A 12,422-nucleotide genomic window follows, 5' to 3' on the forward strand; every position below is an offset into this window, starting at 1 on the left:
GGATAACAAAAATAATATTAAGGGGATATGGACTCTCCTAAACCACATTATTAGAGAAGGTACCGAACAACACAAATTACCTAAATATTTTGTTATAAATGATACTGAAAATTATAATATGGAAGAAGTGGCAAACAGTTTTAATCAGTTCTTTGTAAATGTTGGGCCTCAAATAGCAAAAAACATACCGATTCCAGCACCAGATGTAGGCAACAGAGATAAATTAATAGAAAGGAATCCTCACTCAATGTTTTTGAAGGCAGTTAACATTGTAAAACAATGCAAAAATAAAACATCTACCGACTGCAATGGGATTGATATGATGTTAGTTAAGCAAATCATTGAGGGGATTTCAAAGCCACTTGTGTACATCTGTAACTTGTCATTTTTAACTGGTACATTCCCAAATACGATGAAAATTGCTAAGGTCACTCCTCTTTATAAAACTGGGAGCAAACACAACTTTACAAACTACAGACCTATCTCAATATTGCCACAACTCTCAAAAATATTGGAAAAGCTTTTTAACAGTAGAATGGATGGATTTTTGGAAAAGCATCAATTCTTTGCAGAGAACCAATATGGTTTTAGAGTAAACAGATCAACAGCACAGGCATTAATGGAATCAATCGAGGAAATCACAGATGCAATAGACAACAAACGACATGCAGTAGGAGTTTTCATTGACCTCAAAAAAGCTTTTGACACAATTAATCATAATATACTATTCAATAAATTAGAAAAATATGGGATAAGGGGATTAGTATTAGACTGGATAAAGGATTATCTGCGAGAACGGCAACAGTATGTAAAGTTGGGTAATCAGTGTTCTGGATATTTGGAAATAGCTTGTGGTGTTCCACAAGGGTCAGTTTTAGGCCCTAAATTATTTGTATATAAATGACATGTGCAAAGTCTCTAAAGAACTAAAACTCGTCAATTTTGCAGACGACACAAATATCTTTTGTTCAGGTGATAACATCCAACAAGTGGAATCAGTGTTGAATGAGGAAATGAAAAAAATAAAAATGTGGTTCGACTGGAACAAATTATCATTAAATGTAAGTAAGACCAAGTTTATGGTATTTGGCAAAGCGAACATAAAGATACGAATAGAAATAGATGGGACTGAAATTGAAAGGGTGCAGAAAAACAAATTTCTTGAGGTTATAATAGATGACAGGCTGAGTTGGAAGCCACACATCAAAAACGTAAAGTCTAAAATTTCAAGAAGCATGGCAGTCATATACAAAGCAAAAGAATTACTGGATTATCATTCACTTCGTACACTTTATTGTTCTCTTGTCTTGCCCTATTTGCATTACTGTGCTGAGGTTTGGGGGAATACTTATAAAACTTCACTACAGCCACTTATCATTCTGCAGAAAAGAGCAATAAGGACTATTCATAAAGTCAACTACTTGGAACACACAAATCCACTTTTCATACAATCCAAACTATTGCAATTCACTGACATAGTATCTTATCAAACAGCAATCATCATGTATAGGGCAAAAGCAAAACAACTACCAGAAAATATCCAAAACTTATTTAGGAATCGGGAGGGAGGTGATAAGTTAAGCGGGAATCACAACTTCAAAATCTTAAACATAAGAACAACTTTAAAAAGTTTCTGTATAACTATAACCGGGGTCAAACTATGGAACAATCTAAGTGAGGAACTCAAGCAAAGTCCGAATATCCACCAGTTTAAAAGAATGTACAAAAATATGTTGTTTAGCGGGTACAAAGGCTAAAAGTGCCAAAGGGCTACACACAAGTAAAAATGAAACAGAAAAATAAGTGTGAAAGTGTGTCTACTTGTGTTCTGTTGTAGAATTACAGTTTATGTTGAATCGTTGGTTTAATGGATGAAGTGAGAAAGGGGTAGGAATCTAAAAAGCTATGCTTCCTCCTACTCCTTTTCGAGCATTCTTTATTGATTTATTTACTTATGTATTATTATTATTATTATTAATTAATTTATTTAATTTATTTATTTCTGTTTGTTGGTTTATTTTTTGTTTGTTTGTTGTATCAAAGTCAAAGTCAAAGTCAGCTTTATTGTCAATCTCTCCACATGTCAAGACACACAAAGAAATCGAAATTACGTTTCCACTATCCCACGGTGACAAGACATAGTACACGACATACATACATACATACAAGCAAACAACACAAAATAAAAACAAGAAGGCACAAACAATGAATAATAAGAGCGATGAATAAATAATAAATAAACAAATAACACAATAAATAAGAGGAGCAAAACGGAGCAAGTGTGCATACAGCAGACAGCCAGAATATAGCGCAAAAGTACAGGACGCTACGCAGAAGGGGGGAGAGAGTTCAGGATCCTAACAGCCTGGAGTATGAAGCTGTTGGTGAGTCTGGTGGTGCGGGAGCGCAGGCTCCTGTACCTCTTCCCAGAGGGCAGAAGTTCGAACAAAGAGTGAGCGGGGTGACTCACATCACTCACAATCGTGGTCGCCTTGCGGGTGAGATGGGAGGTGTAAATGTATGGACTTATATGTGGCACTTTAGAGTGTTATTTTTTGTTTTGGATGTTCAAAATAAAGATATCAATCAATCAATCAATCAATCAAAAACCCTGAAGTGCCCCCAATGAACCCAGAATGAACCGGAGTTGCCCCAAATCAAACCGGAAGTGACCCCAAATAAACCGGAAGTGACCCCAAATAAACCGGAAGTGCCCCAAATCAAACCGGAAGTGACACAAATAAACTGCAAGTGACCTTTTTAAACCTGAAGTGACCCCAAATGAACCGGAAGTGACCTCAGCTAAACCGGAAGTGCCCTAAATTAAACCAGAAGTCCCCCAAATAAACCGGAAGTGACTTTATTTCAACAAGAAGTGCCCTAAATGAAACCAGAAGTGACCTAAATATAACATTTGCTCTAACTTTTACCATTTTTGTCCGATTCAACCCGTTTCAACTTTTGAACTCCAAAGTGAACCTCTTGAACGTGTAGTTTACGTTTTGTTCCAAATTTCAAAAATTTTTGGCGCAATTTTTTTTAAACTTCCGATTTTAAACGATTGAGGCCGACTGTGCTCACTTAATCAAGGAAAACTTACCAGACTTGGCAAGCTGCCACTGCCGGTCCAGAAAGCTTCGCTGCGCTCTTCTGCGCCGGCTCCTCCCGCGGTAACTTGTATCCGTCCGTCAGAGAAATGGGTCCGTGTGAAACCGGCGGTGGTTGGTTCGGCCCAACAAATAGTCTGCGACACCCAAGTGCGTTTGTCAAGGGTGGCCACCACAGGAGCGGCCCGATATCTCCTTAAATCTGGTGGTTGCATTTCAGGTGACAGTGGACGAGGCTCAGCTGTGTCACCTGACACGAGACCGAGGCCGGATCTGTCATGTTCGCCGCCCACCGAGCCGAGGTCACCTACTGGCTGTGGTCGGTCACCACTTTCGACTTGTGAAACTTTATGTTGTGTCGGCCATGTTGGTCCCTCTTAAGTTTGTCCTGGCTCCTTTTTTCAAGGCGTCCTCATCAAACGGGACCGTGAATTTGGGTCTGATTCACAAGGGAGACGTTCCAGCACCATGCGAACCTGACAGCCGCCATCCAGAAGACTCCCCGACCACCTCGGACCGTCCCGGGTCCAGCCCCGATGGTGCGCTCTTCGCCAAGACTGCAGAAGGGTCTCGTAAATCGCAGAGTTTCCCTCGTGAGACGGTAGCTCGGCAACAGACGGGTCCCAGCTGGACTTCCGGATCGGGTAAAAAAAGGCGGGACATCCCAAAAGCACCGCTGCTCCTCTGCGGATGAGATTTCCCGCCATTCGGATAAGAACCGGGCCGCGCGCCAACACTTCAGCGTCCGTCGACCACCTGCGCCACCTCATCAGCCTCAATTGGTGCAGATGGAGCGGCTGCTGGCGGTCGCGCAGGATCCGCCCGCACGGGACCAACCAGAAGGCCGAGACAAAAAAGGGACGCAATCGGTGGAGGAAATAAGAGCGGAAGCCTCCTGCCTCCTAAAGGAGGCGCTGGAGGCACTGGAGCAGGCCCTCCAGGTCCTGCATGAGGTGAAAGAGCTCAGGAACCTCCAATGCCAGCTGGATCAGTCCCAAGACAGTCTCCAAGACCAGCACCATTCCTCAACCTGAACCTCGCGCTCAAATGTCCACCATCGATCAAACCAAACGGGATAAAATCAAATCAATAAAAGGGAAACATCATCTGTGCTTTGCTAACTGGGAGCGACCTAATGTCAGCGCAATACGTTCGCGACGTGACTAATGCAGAGCTGCCAGTAGGTGGCGCTGAGTGGCAGTTAGGGCAGTTTGGCTAAAGGCAGTGAGCGCAAGTGTGCCTTTGTAACAAAATATGACGGAGGATGATGCCAGCGTCAATCTGTGCACCTTCTTGTCTGGACTTAGAGTAGGTGTTGTTTTTGCTGTTTTCACAAAAGACAGACAGCTTTTTGTTTCGTTTGGACGCACAATAATCTTGACAACAACATCCAAATGCTCTGAAAACCGCTCCAGTCAATCAGTGTGACAAGTCATGTTGCTGGTGGCGGTTTTATTGAAAAACAGTGAGTCATGTGATCCATGGTAATGTCAGACCACAACAAAACCAACGTTAAAAGGGGGAGGGGGATAAGGACAAACTGACGGGACTTTCAAAGTTCACTTGTATTTACACACCAGAAGCGGGACCAATACAAGACCAGGACCAGCTGATCACCAACCGTGTTTCCCGTGGCTCCAAGCTCAGCAAACAAGAGGGGCCCAGCCCAGCCCAGCCCCGCTCGACTATTTGTCGTCTTCGTCCGCGTCTTCGTCCTCCTCCTCGTCTCTCTTCCTCTTGTCGCCTCGGAGCACCTCGTCGTCTGAGAAGCCGACGAAGCGTCAGCCTCAGTCGGAATTAGCTTTTGCTCGTGTAAACTAACCTCCGTCTTCGTCCTCCTCCTCTTCCTCCTCTTCCTCCACATATTCACCATCGTCATCCTCGTCCTGAAGACAAGTGGCAATTACTCAAAAGTAGGCTGCACACATTGCACAGATCCTTCCTTCCTGTGTACTGCTCGGGATGGTTTGTTTTTTGGGCAGTGGCTTGTGTGGTGGAAAGCGCATCTCCGCTGATTACAAAGGCAGTCAGAGTTGACAATTTTGCTGCCACAACCCATTTTTTGTCAAGCGTTTCCGAGGGAACGGTTCCCGAAGTGCAAGACGGGCCACTGCCGCATGCCAGCACGCGCTGTGTAATGGCAGTCGACTCGAGCGGCGCTTTGGCAAACCGCCCCAAAGAGAAGCTTCCAGCTGCCAATGTGAGCTCAGGGTGTCTCCAAAAGGCAACAGCCAGCCAATTGGAGCTTGCGTCTGGAGAAGCAACACAAAGCGTCGCCTTACTCGGGAAAAGCCATTTTGCCCAAAAGCCAACATATGATGGTAACAAAGAGCACGGCTGCTGGGAGTGGCTGATGGTGTAGGGGTGCACTTGCTTGTCTTGTGTGCCGACATTGTGAGTTAGATTCCCACATATGACGGTGTGAATCTGTGTGAGTGACGGTGTGAGTGTGTGTGATTGGCAAAAAAAAAAAAAAAAAAAACGGCTGCTGCGCAGCGCCGCAAAGCGCAGTGCACAACGCACTTCAACCTTTATGGGTGGGATAGCTCAGACTGCCCCTAAGTGGCCAAGGTGCGCATGTGACATAGGACAGCTCAACGGTCATCTCGCAAACACTTGTTTATATTCGACTGATTTCGGTCATGACTGAAACATGAGATGTGCTTTTGGATTCATTTTTACTAAATGAAGCTTTTGATTGGATTTTTGAGAGGCTGAAACAGATTCAAAGCATTTTATTTTCTGATTTTTTGGCAAAGGAGGGAACGATAAATTATGCTCACTTTCCTCCTCTCCAGTCACTACAAAAGGATTGTGAGCGAAGGAAGGTACGGACGGGTCCACCATTGAAATAAATGTAATACCTATTCTGAAAAATGCCCTACAAATTAATTGGGAATAAAATAAGTTAAAAAAAAAAAAATTAAGTGGATTATTTTGTTGTGCTATCAATTCAAGTCACCCACCTGGATACCCTCCTTCATCAGGTATGACAGCCCCACCTCCTCCTCGTCCTCATCGTCTTCGCCACTGTGTGGACCGGCGCCGTCGCGCTGGTCTGTAACCCAACGGCCCACAGAGCCTGTCAGAAATCGCCTGGGATGTCCACTCCTTGCGACTCGTCCAGCGTAAATACAGAGTTTTTGTTGATGTCTGAGTTATTTAAGTGGAGGGGTCCCTCATTAGAGCTCAAGCGGCCACTGCAGCCCACCGTCATCGCTGACGACTGCTCCAAAGCGTTTCTCTTGAGTTGTTTGCAGGGACAACTTTGACCCTTTGGCATCAATATCAGGCAAGTGGCAGCCAATTCTGCAGTCACGGAGATGCCGGTCAGTGCGCCCCCCAGTGGAAACAAATTGTAACAACAGCGACTTCCGTCCCAAAATGCAGAGCCCCCCATCCCCCCCATTTGAGCGTTACCGTCGTCAGAGTCCGGAGCCTCGTTGTCGTGGCGATCGTATCCGTCCAGATAGGTGACGTTGGGCAGGAGGCGGAAGACGGCCTCGCGGTAGTCGTCCTGAGCGCTCACCTTACAACTCGATACGTCCAAAGTCTTCAGCTTCTTCAGGGGCTCCTGCGCGCGGAAGGGGGCTGTGTGTTCACGTCAGCGGAACGCCCGTCACACGACATCGACGGCCACTCACCAGAGCCTCCAGGGCGGCCATGTCGCCGATCTTGTTCCCGCTGATGTTGAGGTGCGTCAAGTTGGGACACTTTTGGGCGAGCGCCTCCAAACCGCCGCAGATGGCGTTGCCACTCAAGTCCAGCTGACAAAGGGACGAAATGTGAGGTCGGCGGCGGTGGGACGACAAATGTCACGCGCGAGCGTTGTATGTGCTGCAATCCAGTAACTTCGATTTTCTCAGTTCCCGTTGGGCCGGCATTTTATTTTGAAGGCGTGCCAAAAAGGATGATGGTTGATTTGATGGGAAATGACAACTTCAACATTGGATGGGGCCGCAATTTATCACTGGTGCTACCGTGGGGCCACATGGTGCAAAAATGCTAATTTAGATGGAGACAAAATATGCGCTATGAATAAATTTCATTTTTCACATCACATTTCTCACTATTCATGCTCTACAACAGCAAAGGGTTGCAAGCCAATCAACAAACTAACCCCACACTGGGCTATTTCATTGGCATCATGGTTTTTCCAATTTTTTAAAAAATATTTGGGGAATTTTCAATTGACTTTTTTTGTCTTATTTACCCCGTTTTTTTTTTTGGGTGAAAAACATAATACTTTTAGTACAACTTGAAGAAACATAAAAGTTTTTCTTGAAATGGAAAATGTGGGAACATGAATGGGGGCGACTCAGTGAATGGCCGCGGCCTACACACCGGTCGTACAAGCAACACAGTTTAAGCCGCAGGGGTGTCAAACTCCTTTCCTCGGGGGCCGAATCCCTACATGTTTTCCAAGTTTCCCTTGTTAAACACACCTGATTCAAATGACCAGTTCGTCCTCACTTTCAGCAGGAGCCTGATTAATTGAATCAGGTGTGTTGAACCAGGGAAACTTGGAAAACATGTAGGGATTCGGCCCCCGAGGAAAGGATCTTGACACCCCTGGTTTAAGGTGTTAAGATGAAAGACGTTTGTGTCGGCGTGTCAAAGATTGAAAGGAGGGCTTTCCTGGTTGCACAAGTGAGCTCCATGTTGGCCAACCTTGTGTAGCTTGGGCAGCGAAGGCAGTTTGGAGAGCGACTTAAGGCCCACGTTGGCCATACGCAGAACCTCCAGACCCGAGAACTCCTCCGTCACACCGTCCACCTCGCCATCGCCCGAACGACACGTGTCTAAAGCCAACACGCAGACCTGCACGACAACACAACTCATGCTTGAGCAATGTGTGTGTCTGTGTGTGTGTCCAGCTTAACAATGGCTAATTTTCAAGGGCTGCATGGACAGAGTCCGGGAAACGGTCACCATGGTAACAAAGCCCGAAAACGGAGGCGGCATCCCAACCGGAAGCGGCAGAGCGAGCACGACGTTTTCGCGCCAAAGACTAGCCAAGTTAAGCCTTTCAGTCACGTGACAAATACTGCAAAGCGGGAACGTGAAGCTTGAACAATGGCGGCGAAGCGAAAGACCACAAACGTCGACGTCTCGGTCCACAATCACAACACGGAGTCCATGGTAGCGCTAGCGCACATTCCTAATGATAGTGCAAGGAAGAAGCCCACAGAAGGAGATTTTTGGCGAGTCGTCGCTATAAACGCACCTGAGCCGGACTTCTGTTTTTCAGCTCCAAGTGGACTCTCTTCTTCATGTCCATATTCAATGCCGTAAAGCTACCGAGAGCAAAAGAAAGGAAATTTTACGTAAAAGTGACGCCCGCAGCTCGAAGAAGACCATAGACGTTCAGCTAGATCGCCATGTTGAATACTCGTCGCCAAACCACGCCCCGACCCGTCCCATTGGTTAATCCGCCAACTGATCCCGTCCTTCTCCAACGAGAAGTTGCGCGGAGTAGTTGCATATTGTGACCTGGTTGAAAAACTACAAACGGTTCTCATTTATCCTCACGTTACTTCAACCGAAGTGAAAATACGGAATGACTGAAGACAATAAAACCAGCAAATTGCTAAATCTTCATCTGTCATCTTCCAAACTTCAAATGCCAGCAAAAAACGGAGGAAAACGAAGTGTGGCCTAAGCAGAAATTGGTCATTAGAGTAGCCCAGGTGAACCCATTGCTCAAATAGAGATGGTCAGAATTTCATAGCTGAAATTTCAAAATCAGTGAGTCCATGAGCGCCGACTCGTGAGCGGCACCAAAGACTCCAAATACAACTGACGTCTGACGACATGACAGAACACGTGCTTGGTGGGTCTGGAGCATTGATATCGAGTACCTGGAGCACAGAAACAGAATTACAGTAATCCCTCGTTTATCGCGGATAATTGGTTCCAAAAAACACGCACGATAAGTGAAATCTGCAAAGTACGGTCACCCTCTCATTTGTACATTTTTTGTGTGTCAATAAATGTATATGAAACCATTTAAGTGCACATTTTATTATTAGAACATTAAATAATTGTTTCAAACACATAAATAATGCATTAATAGTATAAATAACATACAGAAATTTTTGTATAAATATTGGAAATATAAATATTATACGTGTGTGCGTGTAACACGTTAACAAGAAGTACTGGGCAGGCTAACGAGTTAGCGGAAAGATGCTAATTCGTGATCGTGCTAACACGCGAAAACGGACCTCTCAAGGAATGTAAACGAACATTTGGCGCAATACTACATTGTCCTAAAGGTTAGACACCTGTGATCGTTCATTTCTCTTGTTAGGAGACCCGCTTACATCGTCAATGACTGCTGTACCACTGTAACCGACATATGTACACGAACGTAAAACAGGAAGTCGTATCGCCTGAAAACGGCCTTCAAAATAAATCACCCTACCTCAAATCAAAGCACGGCTGAATAACATAAATAACATGGAGAATTCTCAACACATACTGCAAATATGTTTTTAGAACAGCTTTTATTATTATAACTTTTTTACAAGGTACAAGTGTACATACTGTAAATATGTTTTTAGAACTCATTTATTATTATAAAAAAAACTTTCTATAACAAGGTACAACACTGAATCTGTTTTTAGAACTCTTATTACTTTAACTTTTTTTATAAAAAGGTACAAGTGTACGCACTGCAATTGTGTGGGCACTCCCTGCCTTCTGCTGGAGTGTGGGCAAGTTTCGTGCCATAATTCCTCAATTTAGACGTTTTATTTTGGAAAAAAAAAAATATTTGGAAAAAAATTTTGCGATGTAGTGAAACCGCGATAAACGAACCGCGATGTAGCGAGGGATCCCTGTATCACCATCCAATCACAATTCTAAACAAACGTAACACGCACGGACGCGCAAGCTCATTTTGAAAATGACGGTGCCACAAACACATACACGCACACACACGCACACACACACACACAAGTGATAAGCACTGCTACCACAGTGAGATTACCGGATGTCTGTGTATGGGAGGCTTCAAATTCATTCAAAACACAACCGATCAAGGTTGTGCTCCATGCTCACTTAATCATGGAAAGCCTACCACAGGGGTGTCCAAACATTTTGCAAGGAGGGCCAGATTTGATAAAGTGAAGGGGCCCGCGGGCCAATAGATTTTTCTGACATTTTATAACTACAAAAATTTCATGCAAATACACACTGTTATAAAACTAATTTCATTCTCCCAATTGTCTTTATTTTTGAAATGACAAAATAACCAAATATAAGCCGCTCCGGCAGATGTGAACAACTAAAAACACAAATTCTGCCTTTCATTCATATCTGAAGAGTCCGATAACATTGAACAAACTGTATGAAATACCTTAAATTTCCATGTGGAAACAGCAGTGGTTGGTTCTGCCCAACAAATATTCTGCAACAACACCCAAAGCACGTTTGTCAAACATCCCCGTCACGGGCAAGGGTGGCCATGGGGGCAGCTGCCACCACTGGCTGCCACGTAGCTGCGCCTATGTGTCCCCAGGTGTGTGACAGACAGGTGTGTGTGTGTCCACTGACAAAGATAAGCATGTTGCCATGTAGAGATTAAAGTTCACTGACAATCAGGAAGTGTGGCTGTACAAGGACGTGCGTGTGTGCGTGTGCGTGTACGTGTGCGCGCGCGTGCGTGTAAGTGAAACGACGATTAAGTCGGAGGTGAAAGCGGACATGCAAGTTCTTGTTGCTTCTTCTGAGCTTCGTCCTTCTGGTTAGTGCGGGATGTTCTTCTGCCGTTGTCGACGCCTGATCTCTGACCTGTGCGCAGGCTCATGGATTGGGCGTGGCCTGTTGTGGCGTTTGGATCTGCTTCGACGTCGGAGGCCTCATCGGCGCCATGACTTCCCGTAAGCAGACAACCTCATGTCAGCGTCTCCTTCTCACCGCTTTGCATGCTCACATGCTGTGTGTGTGTGTGTGTGTGTGTGTGTGTGTGTGTGTGTGTGTGTGTGTGTGTGTGTGTGTGTGTGTGTGTGCCTGTGTGTGTGTGTGTGTCCAGATGAGCTCCGGACTGTAGGAGCGGGGCTAATGTTGATTGGCAGCCTGGTGATGGCGTCCAGCCTGGTAGCTTGTTTCGGGGCACGTTGGAAAAAGTCAATTCTCATGCTAATTATGAGTAAAGATCGTCATCACACGATAACATCGCCCATGTTATGTAGCATCATCGTAAGCTGACACTGTGTTCATGTCTTGGTCGTTATCCGGCGGCGGCCTCAAGATGAGAGTGAACCGATTTCGGTGTTTGGCAATCACTTCACTGGTTCTTTTATCTCAAACAAGATATTTTAGGTTGCATTACCTGACATGCACAGAGTCTTCGGTGTTTGGCCTTGACTTTGCAGTTGGAGGACTGGGTTTCGAGCCTTTCCTGTTGTCTACTCAACTTCAAACAAGTCCACCTAGCCTAATGCTAACATACCATAGACCAGGGGTCACCAACCTTTCTTAAACCGAGAGCTACTTCCTGGGTACTGATTAAGGCAAAGGGCTACCAGTTTGACACACACTTCTGAAATAGCCAATTTGCTCAATTTGGCTTTCACTATGTATTATTATTGTCATTTCCAGTTCACATGTAAGTGTGATTTTAACAAGAATAGCAAAAATACAGTCAAACCTTGGTTTTTGACCACAATTCGTTCCAGAAAGGCGGTTCGAGAAGCGAATCGGTCGAATTCCGAATCTATTTTTCCCATTACAAATACAGTGGAGCTTCAGTTTTCGACCACAATCCGTTCCAGAAGGCTGTTCGAGCAGTGAATCGTTCGAATTCCGAATTATGTTTTCCCATTACAAATAATGGAATAAAAATTAATCCGTTCCAAGCAAAACAAAAACACGCCTTTTTTAAGCATTTGTTCATTTGCGCATTTTTGTCCGATCACGCAACTGCAGCGCACCGCCGAACGCGCAACCGTAGCGCGTCGCCGACCGCACAACTGCACCGCGCTGGTCGCATTATTGTGACAGAGCCGTTGCTGAAATTTAGAAAATATTTTTAAAGTCCTGATGTACTTTCCAAAATTTAAGTGGACCTCAGTGCGCAGGGAGCTTCATTTTGTCCGATCGCGCAACTGCAGCGCACCGCCGAACGCGCAACAGTAGCGCGTCGCCGACCGCGCAACTGCACCGCGCTGGTCGCATTATTGTGACAGAGCCGTCGCTAAAATTTAGAAAATATTTTTAAGGTCCTGATGTACTTTCCAAAATTTAAGTGGACCTTAAGAGAGCTTAATTTAGTCCGATCGCGCAACCGCAGCGCCCCGGGCGCTCACT

At 45.1% G+C, this 12,422-nt stretch overlaps 2 protein-coding genes across 2 annotated transcripts; one reads left to right on the forward strand and one right to left on the reverse strand.

The window, feature by feature from the left end:
* Positions 1-2,884: 2,884 nt before the first annotated feature.
* LOC119135784 (pleckstrin homology domain-containing family O member 1-like) lies at positions 2,885-4,141 on the forward strand. Its single transcript, XM_037273660.1, has 3 exons — positions 2,885-2,896; positions 3,244-3,708; positions 3,896-4,141. The coding sequence occupies exons 1-3, from the start codon at positions 2,885-2,887 to the stop codon at positions 4,139-4,141; spliced, it is 723 nt and encodes a 240-aa protein (XP_037129555.1).
* A 398-nt stretch (positions 4,142-4,539) lies between these two features.
* On the reverse strand, positions 4,540-8,521 carry LOC119136465 (acidic leucine-rich nuclear phosphoprotein 32 family member E-like). Its single transcript, XM_037275011.1, has 7 exons — positions 8,335-8,521; positions 7,779-7,928; positions 6,752-6,874; positions 6,528-6,681; positions 6,074-6,165; positions 4,930-4,993; positions 4,540-4,869 (listed from the first exon to the last, which is right to left on the reverse strand). Exons 1-7 carry the CDS (start codon positions 8,386-8,388, stop codon positions 4,793-4,795), a joined length of 714 nt encoding a protein of 237 aa, XP_037130906.1. The 5' UTR covers positions 8,389-8,521; the 3' UTR covers positions 4,540-4,792.
* Positions 8,522-12,422: the final 3,901 nt, after the last annotated feature.

The sequence above is a fragment of the Syngnathus acus genome, chromosome 16 (genome assembly GCF_901709675.1).
Source record: "Syngnathus acus chromosome 16, fSynAcu1.2, whole genome shotgun sequence".
Classification (NCBI taxonomy): domain Eukaryota; kingdom Metazoa; phylum Chordata; class Actinopteri; order Syngnathiformes; family Syngnathidae; genus Syngnathus; species Syngnathus acus.